Source organism: Hemitrygon akajei, chromosome 24, assembly GCF_048418815.1.
Source record: "Hemitrygon akajei chromosome 24, sHemAka1.3, whole genome shotgun sequence".
Lineage (NCBI taxonomy): Eukaryota > Metazoa > Chordata > Chondrichthyes > Myliobatiformes > Dasyatidae > Hemitrygon > Hemitrygon akajei.
The window spans coordinates 34,456,686-34,476,580 of record NC_133147.1 but is presented as its reverse complement, the minus strand read 5'-3'; the positions used below and the strand labels follow the sequence as shown (position 1 = coordinate 34,476,580).

At 47.9% G+C, this 19,895-nt stretch overlaps 1 protein-coding gene across 1 annotated transcript in view; it reads right to left on the bottom strand.

Annotated features, from left to right (window-relative positions):
* Positions 1 to 19,895, bottom strand: part of LOC140715696 (neural cell adhesion molecule L1-like) — a 341,600-nt gene that overhangs the window by 115,760 nt on the left and 205,945 nt on the right. Inside the window, 2 exon segments of the mRNA XM_073028066.1 lie at positions 12,850 to 12,955; positions 14,029 to 14,046. Coding sequence (XP_072884167.1) covers positions 12,850 to 12,955; positions 14,029 to 14,046 — 124 coding nt within the window.

The window sequence follows — 19,895 nt, the reverse complement described above, 5'->3', positions numbered from 1 at the left end:
CGAAACCAGCCTCGTGACACAGCACACACCGAAAGCGACCTGACCACAGTGGACTCTGAGTCCGTCGAACCTCCGACACAGCTTCTCCGAGCACCATCCTCTGCCGAGCATATTAAGATATATATGCCAATGGCCATCGGCAACACAACCCCGAGGACTGGGGGCCTGTTCTTCCCAGCAGAGTCCTGGACCTCACAGCAGCAGCAGCAACGAAGAAGGTCTTCCTTGAGATTTCCCGATGTTCCTCCGTGCTCCCACGTCCGTTTTCAATCGATTATGATTGTGCATGGCACCCCCCTTCACAAATAACAGATAAGCAGCTCCGGAGTGGCCGCTGCAAGCTGCATAGTGCTGCCATCTTGGAATATTTAGAGAGGGTACAGAGGAGATTTGCCAGGTCGCTACCTGGACAAGAGAGGACAGATGGAGCAAGCTAAAGCTTTACGCTTTCGAGTGAACGAGAAGGAGCGGTGACTTGAGGATAGAGGTTACTTTCCTCCAATCACCTCAAAATTATGTCCCCTCAAATTAAGCCATTTCTGCCCTGGAAAAATGTCTTAGGCTGTCATGTCGATCTATGCCTCTTGTTATCTTGCACAGTAGTTGAGGTAGGTACTCAATATTTGAGGGAACAATGCAGGAACAAATTGAAATATAGCTGCAGAAAGTTTGCTAATTTTTAAATGAAGTGTTTCTGCCTCGTGCCAGCATTCTCCCATCCCATCTCTGTCTCTTGCCATCACCATTACAGACTCTCCTCCCTCTCTCCATCGCGTACACATACGCTTGCCCTACCTTCCCTTAGTCTGTCTCTGCCGATTACCTCGATCACTCCCCGTGGGAACCACTCCTACTCAGAATGCCATATGCCTAAGGTCACCTGCCTGCCTTACACTGATGACCTTTGAGTGAGCTGCCCTCGAAATGTGGGGACTGGTCAATACCTCAAGAGAACAGGCGAAAGTGCAGCAAATCAATCTCGAGGAATGACAAATATATCACTTGGAACCTAAAATGAACAGATGAGCACATCGTAAACGCTGGACGCCGGGGTCCGTCCTCAGAGATTTCCAGGGTCGTGCACAGCAGTCATTAAAATGTCACAGATCTGGGCAGATAATAATGAGAGAGGTTAATGAAATGCCAGCTCTTACATCCACTGTGTCAGGTGGGTGAGGTTAAGTGAGAGTAATACAAAGCCCCCGTTAGCAGCTTTGGGACCCACACACTACAAAATATGGACAGGCCTTGGAGGGAGTGCAACATAGGTTAACAGAGTAGCAGGGGCAGCGTGGTAGCATAACAGATAATGTAATGCACATTACAGTAATCACCACAGTTTCACTCCTGCTGCTGCCTATAAGAAGTTTGCACTTTCTCCCACATGCATGGTTCAGGATTAGTGAGTTGCAGGCAGTCTATGTTGGTGTCTCTCCAAGAGCACCACAATCTCGTCATAGGGTTCGGAGGCTTGCGAGCCTCAATGACCCGGAGAGCTAATGTTATGCTTTGGCACTTGGCAAGGTCACCCAAGCGAAACCGGTCAAAGGTTAGAGGTCAGATTAACACTGTCTCACTGGTTCTCCAGGTCCAGGGGTTCAGCTCATGGCTAACAACCTGAAAGGTAAGACACAACCGTTCAGGAAACAGCAATGAAGATTCCTTCTGCATCCGAGCGCAACGGTGTTCCTGAACGTGCACGACAGACAGTAGTGGAAGCTGCTGACATGATGAAGGAAGCCCTGAACGCTGGCAGAGACGGAGGACCTCCATTGCTGCTCTAAATGCCAGTGGCGTAACGGGCAGAAAGTAAGCATGTTGGTGCCAGAAGCCGAAAGTGACACTCACAGGCTGCTGCCAACATAATCCTCGCTGATTTCAGTTGATGCAAGCAACGTATTTCACTATTTGTTTTGACGTATGCGACAAATACTGTATCCTGGATGCCAAAGGTTAAATTAAGTGGGGAGCTTTCACAAAAAAGGGCTTATTCCCAGGAATTTAAAGTTCAAAGTACATATATTATCAAATAATATATACTATATACAACCTTGAGATACATTTCATTACCAGGCAGGCACCAAACAAAGAAACCCAATAGAACCCATTTTAAAAATTACTGTCAATGTGCAGGGAAAAAAACAAATTCTGCAAACAATGAAAGTCAGCAAACACCACGGAAGCGAGTTCACAGCCACAAAGCTAGTCATCACTGCAGCTGATCCAGGAGTCCGGTAATTGCAGATCACAGCCTCAGTTCAGCACAGAGACAAGTAAACCTCACGAGCTGAACACCGGATTGTTCCTTTCTTCCGACTCTAACACCCTGATCTTTTCAACCTGGCCCAGTCTTGGACCAACCCTCGGTCATTCTACACACTCGGATCCAGGCCCTGCCACCTCGATATGCTCTCAGCTCCGAACTAAAAGGGGGTGACGGACTACAGGGGCATAAATACCACCAGACTAGACATGCCCAGGAATCAGCTCTGATGAAGGTGGCAGACTTTGCCATCAAAACATCAGTTAATGTGAACAAAACAGATGGTTGTTGACTTCAGGAGGGCACAGAGCGACCACTCCCCACTGAACATCGACGGCTCCTCAGTAGAGATCGTAAAGAGCACCAAATTTTTTGGTGTTCACCTGGCGGAGAATCTCACCTGGTCCCTCAACACCAGCTCCATAGCAAAGAAAGCCCAGCAGTGTCTCTACTTTTTGCGAAGGCTGAGGAAAGTCCATCTCCCACCCCCATCCTCATCACATTCTACAGGGGTTATATTGAGAGCATCCTGAGCAGCTGCATCACTGCCTGGTTCGGAAATTGCACCATCTCGGATCGCAAGACCCTGCAGCGGATAGTGAGGTCAGCTGAGAAGATCATCGGGGTCTCTCTTCCTGCCATCACGGACATTAACACTACACGCTGCATCCACAAAGCAAACAGCATTATGAAGGACCCCACGCACCCCTCATACAATCTCTTCTCCCTCCTGCCGTCTGGGAAAAGGCTCCGAAGCATTCAGCTCTCACGACCAGACTATGCAACAGTGTCTTCCCCCAAGCTATCAGACTCCTCAATACCCAAAACCTGGACTGACACCTTGCCCTACTGTCATGTTTATTATTTATTGTAATGCCTGCACTGTTTTTGTGCACTTTATGCAGTTCAGTGTAGGCCTGTAGTCTAGTGTAGATTTTACTGTGTTGTTTTTTTATTATTACGTAGTTCAGTCTAACTTTTTGTACTGTGTCATGTAACACCATGGTCCTGAAAAATGTTGTCTCATTTTTACTATGTACTGTACCAGCAGTTATTGTCGAAATGCCAATAAAAGTTGACTTGACTTGACTTGAGTTATAATCAATACTTGAAGCTCGAGAAGAGTTTATTCGTCATATACGCCAGGAAAGCACTAGCCTTTTTCAGGGGTGATTTGATTAAAGACTAACGACCTTTTAAAGATTAGCTTTATTTGTCACATGTACATTGAAACATTAAGTGAAATACATCATTGCCACCAAATCAGATCAGCGAGGATCAGCAGCCTGTGCTTGTCACCACGCTTCTCGCACCAACACCGCATGCCCGTAAATCACTAACGCCCAACTCATACCTCTTTGGAATGTGAGAGGGAACCGAAGCACCCGTATGAACCCCACACAGTCACACGGAGGACAGCAGCGGATATCGAACCCCGATCTTACAGCTGCTGCTAGAACTACTTTTGCTGGCTGAAGTGTGGGATTAGGGAATGACGTCTAAAGAAAGCTTCAACCCAGGCGTTCAGGAGAATCACCCGTACAGGGTGAAGGAGGAAGAGCTGGCATTAAGCCTGACGTCTTTAATTTTTATTTAGATATACTGTATATCAGCTTAACAGGCCCTTCCGGTCTAACTAGCCCATGTAACTCGTTAACCTTCTAACTCGTAAGGCTTTGGGATGTTGTAGCAAATGACCAAGATGGTTTGAGGATGTGCTGGGGGCAGCCTGCAAAAATCGCCATGCTTCTGGCACCAGCATAATCCAGAGTACCCTGAGGAAAGCAGATGGTTAAAGGGAGAACATACAAGCTCCTTACAGGCAGTGGCGGAACTGAAACTGGGTTACCGCTACATCACCACGCACCCCAAAAGTCACCATGAAGGAAGGAGGAGATTCAAGATTCAAATTTATTTATCACGTGTACATTAAAACATACTTTGAAATGTGTCACTTGCTTTCACAACCAAGACACCCGAGGGTGTGCTGGGGGGCAGCCGGCAAGTGTTGCTACACATTCTGGTGCCAACATAGCGTGTTGACGATGCTCCAACAGCTTGGCAAGCCCCGTTCCTTCCTCCTGCACAAGCACAAACACAGTCCCCCAACCTTGGGACAGGCAAAGATAGGCCACAAAGCAGTTATGAATGGCGGGGCAGGTTTGAGAGGACGAGTGGCCTCCCGCTGCTACTGCTGGTGTGTTCCAAGTGGAAGTTTCAATCCGAGTCCAGCCCTGGCCAATGTTGCACATCTTCATCGTTTCACTCTCAGCTCCACAGGTTTAAGTGGCCCCATATCACAGGCTGATAACAGAATGCACAGCACACTCCAGACACAGCTTTATAACCATGTGTCACAACCCTTGGCCTATCCCTTGAGATACTAACACTGTCACTTGGTCGGCTTGACCTCTGATGGTTTCTTATTCCAGATTTCTTCAAGCATCTGCCTCAATCACATTCTTATTTACCAATGCGTGAAAGCGCACACACCCCCGTGGATAATCTGTGGATTCATGTACTCACTAGGGCCTTCGAGCCTGCCGAACCATCCAAATGAACATGGCTCATTTATTAGCTTTGTTTGTTTGTTTGTTCATTGAGATACCGTACAGAATAGGTCCTTTAGACCCTTCGAACCACATCGCCCAGCAACCCCAGATTTAATCCGAACCTAATCACGGGACAACTTACAATGACCATTTAACCTTCCGACTGTGGGAGGAAACCAGAGTACCTGGGGGAAACCCGTTCGGTCAAGGGGAGAACGTACAAACTCCTTACAGGTAGCAGCGGGGATTGAACCCGGATAACCTGTACTGTAAAGCGTTTTGCTTACCACTGCACTTAAAGTTGATGCCGACATCATCGAAAAGTGGGTGGCATGGTAGTGTAGCAGTTAGCGTGATCACTTTACAACCCCAGCGATCACTAAGGAGTTCGATTCTCGCCTCCCTCCGTAGGAAGTTTCTATGTACTCCCTGTGACTGTTACAGTTTCCTCTGGGTGCTGCAGTTTCCTCCCACATTTCAAAGACATGCATAGAACATAGAATAGTATCGCACAGGCCCTTCAGCCCACAATGCTGTGCTAACCTTTCAACCCATTCTAAGATCATTTTAACCCTCCCATTCTATATAGTCCTCCATTTTTCTATCATCCATGTGCCTATCTAAAAGTTTCTTAAATGCCCAAATCAATCTACCTCTACACCACCCTTCACAGCAAGTCCCACACCCAACACTCTCTATGTAAAGCTTACCTCAAATTGGAGAGTAAGACCATATATTTTGGTATATACCTCAAGAATGGTTGAAAAGAGATAAATATTTAATGAATATACTGCTGGTGGCTGGTAAAAAGACTCTTACCAGGAAATGGTTATCACAGGAGAGCCCAACTTTAAATACATGGATGGATATTACAATGGGCATTTACAAAATGGAGAAGATAACAGCATCTGTTAAACATAAGCTGGAACAATTTGATTCATACCAGGAAAAATGGTTTAACTACATAACACCTCATAGGCCTGATTTTATTCTCATAAATCAATGAATCTGTTGTAAAAAAGAAAGATCACTCCCTACTTGTACATAGTTCTTTCCTTTTGCTTGTTTTTTCTTTCCACTCTTTTCTATGTGTATACCCCAGACAAATATTTTGTGGAGATTTGTGACATATATGATTATATGATATATATGTACAATGTCTGAAATACATCTTATGGAAATGTTTGTTTGATGAACTTCAATAAAAAAATAAATTACAAAAAAGCTTACCACAGAAATTCCTGCCTATGCTTTCCACCGATCACTTTAAAATTATGCCTCCTTGTATTAGCCATTTCCACACTGTGGATGTACGGTTGGGTTTAGTGAGTTGCAGACATGCCGTATTAGCACTGGAAGTGTGGCAACATTTACAGAACAATCCCTGGCAGCTGTGTTGATTACTGTCACAAGACAATGCATCCACTGCATGTTTTGATGTTTCAAAGTGCACATGACAAATAGGGATAATCTATCTGAAGAAATGTCGAACATGGAGATGCAGATTCAGATTTATTTATCACTTGTATATTGAAACGTGCAATGAAATCCATTGTTTGCATGACAACCAACACACCTAAGAATGCAGCGGGGTCCAGGCCCCACAGTGTAATCAAGCAACTGGACCCGATGTTTGAACAACGATTTAAGCGCCAGGCCGAACCAGAAAAAGTTTGGCCAAATTGAGGCGGCGGGGTCCAGGCCCCAGAGCATATCAAAGCAACAGAACTCAATGCTTGGACAACAATGTGAACACCGAGCCAGATTGAAAGGTCAGGGTGTCGGGACCCAAGGCAAGAGACAGGCCGGTTCAGCTTGCTGCTCTGGGAGGTTTACTCAGGGTCTTCACTGAACTAAGGGTCTGTGGACTTCAGTTCAGAGTGCTAATTGCTTGCGTTTGTGCTTTTTCTCTGCGTGTTGGGCGTCTGATAGTCTTTTTTAAATAGGTTTGTTTGGGTTTATTGTTTTGTGACTGCGCCTTCAGGAGATGAATCTCAAGGTTGTATAAAGTATACATACTTTGATAATAAATACACTTCTAACTTTGAATGTTCTGGAAACAGCCCTCAAGTCTCTCCACGTATTTCGGTGCCAATATATCATCTCCACAATGTTCAGCAGAACTACACAAGCAACATGAACCACAACAGCAGCAACAGAACAAGTCTCTTCCCATCACACACAGACAGACAGGTCTCCAACTCCAGGACAGGGCATCACGGGCTTCTAGTGGACTCTCAAGAAATAGGGCCTCCATCCTAATGTAACCATCACACCCCCTCTCGTTCTGTGCTCTCTCCACTCCTGGCGAGGAGGCAGAAACTAATTGTCTGATAACACGGATCGTTACATCACCCCATTTCAGGTAAGTCCGCTGATTTAGTGCAGGAAGATACATCCATGTCTCTGTGGCTAGGCACAGCATAAACACCGTCCATAAATTTGCCAGATCAGCAGAATCTCAGATGGTGATGAGGAGTGGCTATATTCCATTAGGGGTTTGAGGAGTTCTGGTCCGTCACCAGACACTAGCAAATTTCTACATATGTGCGTGGGTAGCATTCTGACGGGTTACACCACTGCCTGGCGTCAATGCACAGGATCAGAAACCAGCACCATTACAGTCAGCAGCCTCCCTGTTATCAAGGACATCTTTAAATAGCGATGCTTCAGGAAAGTGGCATTCATAATGAAGGAGCCCCCCCAACACCCAGGATATGCCCTTTTCCCATTAGTACCATCAGGGAGGAAGTACAGGACCAGACTATGTAACAGTTTCTTCCCCCAAGCTATCAGACTCCTCAATACCCAGAGCCTGGACTAACACCTTACTGCCCTATTGTCCTGTTTATTATTTATTGCAATGCCTGCACTGTTTTGTGCACTTTATGCAGTCCTGGGTAGGGCTGTAGTCGAGTGTAGTTGTTGTTTTTTTCTGTCTGTGTTGTGTTTTTTTTACGTAGTTCAGTCTAGTTTTTGTACTGTGTCATGTAACACCATGGTCCTAAAAAACATTGTCTCATTTTTACTATGTACTGTACATAGCAGTTATGGTTAAAATGACAATAAAAAGTGACTTGACTTGAACCCAGACTCAATGCTTTAGGAACAACTTCTTCCCCTCAGCCACTAGATTTCCGAATGGATACTAAACCCATGAAAAAACTCACTATTTCTGCACTGCTTATTTAATATATGAATTGTATTTTAAGTATTGGACTACACTGCTGCAAAAAAAAATTACATGATAAACATCAGTGATACTAACCCTGTTTCTGATGGTGAATAAAACTTGATCCTTGATCCTACATCAAATCTATCTAAAGAAAAGAGATATCCAAACATGCATAACCATCTCATCGCCTCTCAGCCATGCTCTCTGCAGACCCGGCTTAGAAACAGAAACCAGCTGCCTGTTAACTTGAATGCTTACATCACCTCGTTTTGGGGAAGTGCACCAATTTGGTTCAAATGGATATCTGACGGCACTGGGCATTAATTACTTTAATGCAGCGACTGTGACGAGATGCCTGTAATTTATTGGTGAAGTGACTCAGCCTGCATTAGTAGAATTGTGTCACCACATTTACTGAGCCATTAATGAGCAGAAGGGGACAGCAGAGTGTTGATAGATTGAAGATGGGTGGCATTCCATTGTGTGAAAGCGGGACTTGTCTGAGTCAACAATTTATGGTTTTGACCTCACCATCTTTCTGATGCAAATCCCGGTGAAAATGAACAGCTTTTGTTGTACAGCCCTAAAACTCTAGTCTCCAGTTTATAGTTAAAACACAAAACCGTTCAAGGTGACTGGCCGACGCCCTTGAGGATTAATCAGTCATTTCTTGCAGCGCAGCCTTCGGTTGTTAATGCAAACAACACATTTTCCTGAATGCTTTGATGTGCGTGTGTTAAGTAAATGAACCTGAATCACCACACTGGTCACCCCACTATAGGAAAGCTACCATTGAGCTGGAAAATGTGAAGTGAGGATTGTTGCAGGGAAATGAGGGACTGAGTTATGTGGAGAAGTTGAGCAGTTGGGACTTTATTCACTGGAGAGTAGAAGAATGAGTGTTGATTTTACAGGGGTGTATAAAATCATGAAGGCATAGAGAGGATGAATGCACAGCCTTCCTCCCCACGGTTGAGGAATCAAGAATAGGTTTAAGGTGAGATTTAATAGGAACCTGAGGGGCGAATATTTCACCCACTGGTGGTCCATATTGTTGGATTGAGGTGCAGAATTGTTATTTTTTCTTGCAGCTTAACTTTCCGATATTTGTGTGTATTTTTATGTCATCCCCCATATACAGTACAGAGGTTACGGTACAGTTGCTCTGTATTGTAGCAGGTGTCACACCACTCGAATCTGATGTTCTGTAGGTTAACTGTTCTAATTGAAAACTTGCTAGCTCTAGGCAAACTCGAGGAAATCTGCAGATGCTGGAAATTCAAGCAACACACACAAAATGCTGGTGGAACTCAGCAGGCCAGGCTGCATCTATAGGAAGAAGCACTGTCGACCTTTTGGGCCGAAACCCTTCGTCAGGATTCACTGAAAGGAAAGATAGTAAGAGATTTGAAAGTAGGAGGGGGAGGCGAAAATGCGAAATGATAGGAGAAGACCGGAGGGGGTGGGGTGACCTGACAGCCGGAAAGGTGATTGGCAAAAGGGATACAGAGCTAGAGAAGGAAAAGGATCGTGGGACGGGAGGCCTCGGGAGAAAGGGGGAGGAGAGCACCAGAGGGAAATGGAGAACAGGCAGAGTGATGGGCAGAGAGAGAAAAAAACTATCAGGGATGGGGTAAGAAGGGGAGGAGGGGCATTAACGGAAGTTAGAGAAGTCAATGTTCATGCCATCAGGTTGGAAGCTACTCACCCTCCTTCTGCTTGCAAGGATCAGGAGGGAGATCGATGGGAAGGGATGGGGGGGACGAATGGACAAGGGAGTTGCGTAGGGAGGGGAGGGAAAGATGTGCTTGGTAGTGGGATCCCGTTAGATAGATAGATAGATAGATAGATACTTTATTCATCCCCATGGGGAAATTCAACTTTTTTCCAATGTCCCATACACTTGTTGTAGCAAAACTAATTACATACAATACTTAACTCAGTAAAAAAAAATATGATATGCATCTAAATCACCATCTCAAAAAGCATTAATAATAGCTTTTAAAAGTTCTTAAGTCCTGGCGGTAGAATTGTAAAGCCTAATGGCATTGGGGAGTATTGACCTCTTCATCCTGTCTGAGGAGCATTGCATCGATAGTAACCTGTCGCTGAAACTGCTTCTCTGTCTCTGGATGGTGCTATGTAGAGGATGTTCAGAGTTATCCATAATTGACCGTAGCCTACTCAGCGTTAGAGCTTTCTCTGGCGGATAGAGCGCAGGTGTTCAGTGTAACGGTCTCCCAGTCTGCGTCGGGTCTCACCAATATATAAATCTTCCCTCCCCCCTCTTTCTGCTTTCCGCAGGGATCGCTCCCTACACAACTCCCTTGTCCATTCATCCCCCCCCATCCCTTCCCACCGATCTCTCTCCTGGCACTTATCCTTGCAAGTGGAACAAGTGCTACACCTGCCCTTACACTTCCTCCCTCACCACCATTCAGGGCCCCAGACAGTCCTTCCAGGTGAGGTGACACTTCACCTGTGAGTCAGCTGGTGTGGTACACTGCGTCCAGTCTCCTGGTGTGGCCTTTTATATATTGGTGAGACCCGACGCAGACTGGGAGACCGTTTCGCTAAACACCTACGCTCTGTCCGCCAGAGAAAGCAGGATTTCCCAGTGGCCACACATTTTAATTCCACGTCCCATTCCTATTCTGATATGTCTATCCACGGCCTCCTCTACTGTCAAGATGAAGCCACACCCAGGTTGGAGGAACAACACCTTATATTCCATCTGGGTAGTCTCCAACCTGATGGCATGAACATTGATTTCTCTAACTTCCGTTAATGCCCCTCCTCCCCTTCTTACCCCATCCCTGATATATTTAGTTTTTTTTTCTCTCTCTCCCCATCACTCTGCCTGTTCTCCATCTCCCTCTGGTGCTCCCTTCCCCCTTTCTTTCTCCCTAGGCCTCCCGTCCCTTGATCCTTTCCCTTCTCCAGCTCTGTGTCCCTTTGCCAATCACCTTTCCAGCTCTTAGCTTCATCCCACCCCCTCCGGTCTTCTCCTATCATTTCACATTTCCCCCTCCTACTTTCAAATCTCTTAGTATCTTTCCTTTCAGTTAGTCCTGACGAAGGTTCTTGGCCTGAAACGTCGAAATCGCTTCTCCCTGTAGATGCTGCCTGGCCTGCTGCGTTCCACCAGCATTGTGTGTGTGTTGTATGAGATGACCACAACTGCTTTACCCTTGTTCTGTCAGCACCTCTTTCTTGTTAGATTTTTTTCGATCTTGTAACATTTAACAAAATCAAAATAGTAGTAGGCAGCTGTCCATCCCAGGGGATCGTGGGTTTGCGCCTCTGGTGGACTGTGTCCTCTCCCGGGTGCAAGCCTGGGTGGGAAGATTTGTAAAACCGGCTGTTGCCCCATGCAGTGGGTTCCCCCTCTCCACGTCACTGACGTAGTCCAAGGGAAGGGCAAGCACCGACACAGCTTGGCACCAGTGTCGTCGCAGAGGCTGCCAGAGTAAATTTGTAAACAACATCAAACTGCCTTGGGGACCCCGGCTCCGGATTTCAACATAAGCAACAAGTTTTATGCCCCATTCTTGACTTCCGAAGAGCCTTTGGGACACAGGAGCCCATCAAGTCTGCACCACCTTTCCATCATTTTAACCCTCAACCTCATCCTCCTGTCTTTGCCCCGCAACCTTTCACACCCTTAATAATCAGGACGTATTCACCTCTGCTTTAAATACATCCAATAAATTCCACAGATTCACTACCCTCTGGCTAAAGAAATTCCTCCTCATCTCTCTTCTAAAGGGACGTCCTTCGATTTTCAGGCTAAGCCCTCTGGTCCAATACTCCCCCCACTACGGGAAATATCCTCTCCACACCCAGTCGCTCCAGGTCTTTCAATATTCGATAGGTTTCAATGAGATATTTCACGAACTGTATGCTAGCATTGCATTTGCTTTCCTTACCACCAACTCAAACTGCAAGTTAAACTTTAAGGAATCCCACGCAAGCACTCCCAAGCCCCTTTGCAGCTCAGATTTCTGAATTTACTCCGTTTAGTAGTTCATCTATGCCTTTATCTCTTCTACAAAAGTGCAAGACCACGCACTTTCCTACACTGTATTCCATCTGCCACTTCTTTGCTTATTCCTTTGTAGACTCCCTAATTCCTCAACACTACCTGCTCCTCCACCTATCTTTGTTTCGTCCACAAACTTGGCCACAACGTCATCCATTCCATCATTCCACACAAAAAGAAGCAGTCCCATGTACCCTGTGGGACTCCACTAGTTATCAGCAGCCAATCAGAAAAGGCTCCCTTTATTCCCACTCTTTGCCTCCTACCAATCAGCCAACCTTTTATCCAGACTAGTATCTTTCCTGTAACACCATGGGTTCTTACCTTGTTTAGCAGCCTTGTTTGTAGCACCTTGTCAAAAGGCTTTCTGAAAATCCAGGTAAGCAACATCTACTGACTCTCATTTGTCTATCCTGAATGTTATTTCCTCAGAGAATTCCAGAAGATTTGTCAGGCAAGATTTCCCCTTTAGGAAACAGTGCTGACTTAAGCCTAAAATCATCAGATCCAACATCGAGGACCTGCCCTGCTATCCGATGTCAGAAATCGGTGGTGTGGGAATGGCAGGCAAATTCTCCTGGGTCCTGAGAGCATTTACCAACCTGCCCCCACCCCAACACCTTACACTCCCTGAATCACACTCCTATATCTTCGGGTCAGAGGAAATAGTTGAGGCAGGGAAAGTTACAACATTTAAAAGGCACGTGGATATGAAAGGTTTTAAATCGCATGGGCCAAGGTGAGCATATGGGACTAGCTTGGATGAGTGTCTTGGTCAGGCTGCTCCGTATGACTCTATGACCGTAATGATACTCACACAAGTGTTGGATCACCCGTGGCTTCACATTTGAGCACAATGTCGTCAGTCGGGAAGACCGTGTAGTTCTCTGGTGTCTGCTCGGTGACCTTTGGAGGTTTTGGCACTGCAAGAGAGAGGAGTGAGCAAGTGAACTACAGATTCCACAAGCAGTCAGATATCAACTGAGACCCATCCCTACAAAAAATGACTGTGCACTGACATTACACTTTGGTGTTTAATCATCTTCAACATCATTTATCATCATGTGCCGTGTGATTTGGGGGCATGATGAGGGCGATCATGTGCCTTTAATCTGATCGTTGCCCTTTCACACTGTCGTTCTTATTCTTTTCTCTATCCATGACCACGATTGTTCTTGGTAAATCTTTCTACAGAAGTGGTTTGCCATTGCCTTCTTCTGGGCCGGTGTCTTTACAAGACGGGTGACCCCAGCCATTATCAATACTCTTCAGTGGTTGCATAACCGGGGCTTGTGATATGCACCAGCTGCTCCCATGACTTCACATGACTCTAACTGGGGGCTTAGTTGATGCTGCACCTTGCCCAAAGGTGACCTGGAGGCTAGCGGAGGGAAAGAACGCTTTACACCTCCTTTGGTGGAGATGTACCTCCACATCGCCTCTTGAACCATCTGTGAACAATCCAGTTCACATCCATTCTCATCTCTTGGCATAGATACATCCCTTACCCAGCTGGTGTGAAGCCTTTCCATACACCTGATGGTGGGAACGCCTTAGCACTGGTGGGTACAATATTCGTCATAACAAAATGCCACTCAGGGGTCCTCAGGATGTGCCTTTAGAACAGAGATGAGGAGGAGTTTCTTCAGCCAGTGGGAAGTGAGTCTATAGAATTCATCGCCACAGGCAACTGTGGAGATCAAGTCACCGGGTATATTTAAAGCAGAGGGTGATGGGTTCTTGATTAGTAAGGGTGTCAAAGGTTACAGGGACAAGGCAGGAGGAGGGATAATAAAACAGCCCACGCTATGAAACCTGAGCTACACTGTCTGTAACTTAGCACTTAATACTTGTTTTCCCTTGTACTACCTCAACTCCCTGATGCGATGAAATGATCTGTACTGTTGGCATGCAAAACCAAGTTTTCCACTGTGCCAATAATGAAGCGATTTACCTCGCCCGAGTGGGCAGGGTTGATAAAATGGAAGCTACTTACACTTCTGTTGCAGATTGTCTGCGGGTCCACACAAAGCAAGCAAGAAGGAAGAGGAAAGCATAGGAGGGTTACTTCATTACAAGATTAGTACACCGCCACTTTTTCACATTCCTTCAAGACATCACATTATTGTGTCTGACAGTCCTAGAAACACAGAAATATTGAAATACTGCAGCGTGACAAGCACCTCAGCCCCACAAAGCCCGGGACAACCAGCGATGCGCACATTTACAAAGAGCGCAGCCACAAGAAAGCAGTATCTATCATCAAGGACCCCCACCATCCAGGCCATGCTCTCCTCTCGCTACTAACCCAGGAGATGCAGGAGATACAGGAGCCTTTGGTTCCACACCACCAGGTTCAGGGACAGTTATTACCTTACAATCATCAGACTCCTGAACTGGTGTGGATCACTTCACTCGACTGACTCCACAACCAGTAACTCACTATCAAGGACTCTGCAACTCACTCTCTCAGCATTATTTCAATGGTTCAATTCAATGTCAAAGAATGTATAGTGTATAACATGAAATCCCTACTCTTCGCAGACATGCACAAAACAGAGAAAACCCCCCAAAAAAATGAATGACAGAAAAATGTTAGAACCCCGAATTTTAAAAATGATTTGCATGGTTTGCGTCTTTTGCACATAGGTTGTTTGTCAGTCTCCGCTTGTTCATGAACTCTATTGTATTCCGAGGTTGTCTGTGGGAAGATGGACCTCAGAGTTGTTTACTGCATACTTTGATAATAAATGTACTTTAAATCTTGAATCTTTGAAAATGAATCTTAAGATAGTATATGGTGACGTATATGCACTTTGATAATACATTTACTTCGACTTTGACCCACCCACTAACATCAATCCTACATTAATATTGTTTTTGTCCTCCTCCAACATCCCCATCCTTCCAAGCCTCAACCACACACTCAGGGCAACTTACCGTGGCCAATTACCCCACTAACCGCATGTCTGGGATTTGGGGGTGGAGTCCACAATGAACATGCCAACTCCACTCAGACAGCGCCCGAAGTCAGGATCAAACTCGGGTCTCGGGGCTGTGACACATTGAACCACTGAGCGGCCCTTCTCAACACTGTGCAGGCCGCATTTCAGCTTCTGGGCTCCATTTCTATGAAGACTACCTTGACGTGCTACATCCATACTCAAACACACTTCCCCAACCACACTAACATCCTCTTGCCTGACGTAGGACTGATTGATGACAGCATTGCTAATGTGGTTAAAAAAAAGACTGGAGGTGACTGAGGAGATCTCAGGGGTAGGGCTCACCAGACAGATGCAGAAGTTGGGGCAGAATTGAAAGAGATTGCAGAGGGTTGTGGACTTGGCCAGTTCCATCATAGGCACAACCCACCCCACCATCGAGGACATTTTCAAGTAGTGATGCTTCAAGAAGGCAGCATCCACCTTAAAGGACCCTCACCATCCAGGATATGCCCTCTTCTCTTGACTTTCATCACAGGGGAGGTACAAGAGCCTGAAGATGCACACTCAATACTTTAGGAGCATCTTCTTACCCTCTGCCATTACATTTCTGAATGGTTCATGAACCCATAAGCATCAACTCATATTTAGCTCTTTTTGAACAATTTATTTTTTATATTTCTTATTGTAAAATATTAATCTTTATGCCTTGCATTGTACTACTTCAACAAAACAACAAATTTAACTGCATAAGATAATGATATGGAGAGAGTTACAGAGACAGTCAAGGTGTGGGGACTGGAGCGAGTTGCACGGGTAGGGAGAGGTGTTGGGGCTGGAGTGAGTTATAGAGATAGGGAAGGACGTAGGTGTTTGAGGATGGTTACAGAGATAGGGTGGGGTGTAGGGACCAGATGGGGTTACAGAGATAGGGTGGGGTGTAGGGACCAGATGGGGTTACAGAGATAGGGTGGGGTGTAGGGACCAGATGGGGTTACAGAGATAGGGTGGGGTGTAGGGACCAGATGGGGTTACAGAGATAGGGAGGGGTGTAGGGGCCAGATGGGGTTACAGAGATAGGGAGGGGTGTAGATGCAGGATGGGGTTACAGAGATAGGGTGGGGTGTAGGGACCAGATGGGGTTACAGAGATAGGGTGGGGTGTAGGGACCAGATGGGGTTACAGAGATAGGGAGGGGTGTAGATGCCAGATGGGGTTACAGAGATAGGGAGGGGTGCAGGGGCTAGGTGGGGTTACAGAGATAGGGTGGGGTGTAGATGCCAGATGGGGTTACAGAGATAGGGAGGGGTGCAGGGGCTAGGTGGGGTTACAGAGATAGGGAGGGGTGTAGATGCCAGATGGGGTTACAGAGATAGGGAGGGGTGTAGGGACCAGATGGGGTTACAGAGATAGGGTGGGGTGTAGGGACCAGATGGGGTTACAGAGATAAGGTGGGGTGTAGGGATCAGATGGGGTTACAGAGATAGGGAGGGGTGCAGGGACCAGATGGGGTTACAGAGATAGGGTGGGGTGTAGGGACCAGATGTGGTTACAGAGATAGGGTGGGGTGTAGGGACCAGATGGGGTTACAGAGATAGGGAGGGGTGTAGGGGCCAGATGGGGTTACAGAGATAGGGAGGGGTGTAGGGGACAGATGGGGTTACAGAGATAGGGTGGGGTGTAGGGACCAGATGGGGTTACAGAGATAGGGTGGGGTGTAGGGACCAGATGGGGTTACAGAGATAGGGAGGGGTGTAGGGGCCAGATGGGGTTACAGAGATAGGGAGGGGTGTAGATGCAGGATGGGGTTACAGAGATAGGGTGGGGTGTAGGGACCAGATGGGGTTACAGAGATAGGGTGGGGTGTAGGGACCAGATGGGGTTACAGAGATAGGGAGGGGTGTAGATGCCAGATGGGGTTACAGAGATAGGGAGGGGTGCAGGGGCTAGGTGGGGTTACAGAGATAGGGTGGGGTGTAGATGCCAGATGGGGTTACAGAGATAGGGAGGGGTGCAGGGGCTAGGTGGGGTTACAGAGATAGGGAGGGGTGTAGATGCCAGATGGGGTTACAGAGATAGGGAGGGGTGCAGGGGCTAGGTGGGGTTACAGAGATAGGGTGGGGTGTAGGGACCAGATGGGGTTACAGAGATAGGGAGGGGTGTAGGGGCCAGATGGGGTTACAGAGATAGGGTGGGGTGTAGGGGCCAGATGGGGTTACAGAGATAGGGTGGGGTGTAGTTGCAGGATGGGGTTACAGAGATAGGGTGGGGTGTAGGGACCAGATGGGGTTACAGAGATAGGGTGGGGTGTAGGGGACAGATGGGGTTACAGAGATAGGGTGGGGTGTAGATGCAGGATGGGGTTACAGAGATAGGGTGGGGTGTAGGGACCAGATGGGGTTACAGAGATAGGGTGGGGTGTAGGGACCAGATGGGGTTACAGAGATAGGGAGAGGTGTAGGGGACAGATGGGGTTACAGAGATAGGGTGGGGTGTAGATGCAGGATGGGGTTACAGAGATAGGGTGGGGTGTAGGGACCAGATGGGGTTACAGAGATAGGGTGGGGTGTAGGGACCAGATGGGGTTACAGAGATAGGGAGGGGTGTAGATGCCAGATGGGGTTACAGAGATAGGGTGGGGTGTAGATGCCAGATGGGGTTACAGAGATAGGGAGGGGTGCAGGGGCCAGATGGGGTTACAGAGATAGGGTGGGGTGTAGGGACCAGATGGGGTTACAGAGATAGGGAGGGGTGTAGGGGACAGATGGGGTTACAGAGATAGGGTGGGGTGTAGATGCCAGATGGGGTTACGGAGATAGGGTGGGGTGTAGGGGACAGATGGGGTTACAGAGATAGGGAGGGGTGTAGATGCAGGATGGGGTTACAGAGATAGGGTGGGGTGTAGGGACCAGATGGGGTTACAGAGATAGGGTGCGGTGTAGGGACCAGATGGGGTTACAGAGATAGGGTGGGGTGTAGATGCCAGATGGGGTTACAGAGATAGGGTGGGGTGTAGGGGACAGATGGGGTTACAGAGATAGGGAGGGGTGTAGGGGCCAGATGGGGTTACCGAGATAGGGAGGGGTGTAGGGGCCAGATGGGGTTACAGAGATAGGGTGGGGTGTAGGGGCCAGGTGGGGTTACAGAGATAGGGTGGGGTGTAGGGACCAGATGGGGTTACAGAGATAGGGTGGGGTGTAGGGACCAGATGGGGTTACAGAGATAGGGAGAGGTGTAGGGGACAGATGGGGTTACAGAGATAGGGTGGGGTGTAGATGCAGGATGGGGTTACAGAGATAGGGTGGGGTGTAGGGGACAGATGGGGTTACAGAGATAGGGAGGGGTGTAGGGGCCAGATGGGGTTACCGAGATAGGGAGGGGTGTAGGGGCCAGATGGGGTTACAGAGATAGGGTGGGGTGTAGGGGCCAGGTGGGGTTACAGAGATAGGGTGGGGTGTAGGGACCAGATGGGGTTACAGAGATAGGGTGGGGTGTAGGGACCAGATGGGGTTACAGAGATAGGGAGAGGTGTAGGGGACAGATGGGGTTACAGAGATAGGGTGGGGTGTAGATGCAGGATGGGGTTACAGAGATAGGGTGGGGTGTAGGGACCAGATGGGGTTACAGAGATAGGGTGGGGTGTAGGGACCAGATGGGGTTACAGAGATAGGGAGGGGTGTAGATGCCAGATGGGGTTACAGAGATAGGGTGGGGTGTAGATGCCAGATGGGGTTACAGAGATAGGGAGGGGTGCAGGGGCCAGATGGGGTTACAGAGATAGGGTGGGGTGTAGGGACCAGATGGGGTTACAGAGATAGGGAGGGGTGTAGGGGACAGATGGGGTTACAGAGATAGGGTGGGGTGTAGATGCCAGATGGGGTTACGGAGATAGGGTGGGGTGTAGGGGACAGATGGGGTTACAGAGATAGGGAGGGGTGTAGATGCAGGATGGGGTTACAGAGATAGGGTGGGGTGTAGGGACCAGATGGGGTTACAGAGATAGGGTGGGGTGTAGGGACCAGATGGGGTTACAGAGATAGGGTGGGGTGTAGATGCCAGATGGGGTTACGGAGATAGGGTGGGGTGTAGGGGACAGATGGGGTTACAGAGATAGGGAGGGGTGTAGGGGCCAGATGGGGTTACCGAGATAGGGAGGGGTGTAGGGGCCAGATGGGGTTACAGAGATAGGGTGGGGTGTAGGGGCCAGGTGGGGTTACAGAGATAGGGTGGGGTGTAGGGACCAGATGGGGTTACAGAGATAGGGTGGGGTGTAGGGGTCAGGTGAGGTTACAGAGATAGGGTGGGGTGTAGGGACCAGATGGGGTTACAGAGATAGGGTGGGGTGTAGGGACCAGATGGGGTTACAGAGATAGGGTGGGGTGTAGATGCCAGATGGGGTTACGGAGATAGGGTGGGGTGTAGGGGACAGATGGGGTTACAGAGATAGGGAGGGGTGTAGGGGCCAGATGGGGTTACAGAGATAGGGTGGGGTGTAGGGGCCAGGTGGGGTTACAGAGATAGGGTGGGGTGTAGGGGCCAGGTGGGGTTACAGAGATAGGGTGGGGTGTAGGGACCAGATGGGGTTACAGAGATAGGGTGGGGTGTAGGGGTCAGGTGAGGTTACAGAGATAGGGTGGGTGTAGGGACCAGATGGGGTTATAGTGAGAGGGGGGGAAGGTGTAGGTGTTGCGCTGGTGTGAGAAAAGACGTCAGTGATAACACGGGGGAATGTGTGATCAGGGGTACTGCACCCTAGAGTCCTCTAAACTGCCCATGAGCAGGAGGAAAAGCATGCATCTCACCAGTAATGCACACATCTGCCTGAAGCACACTTCTAGCAGTCACACACTACCTGCAGTCTATTACTGAGCCAGCAGATTTCACAAATTGCTTCTTCAATCTGGCGTCTCGCACAGAT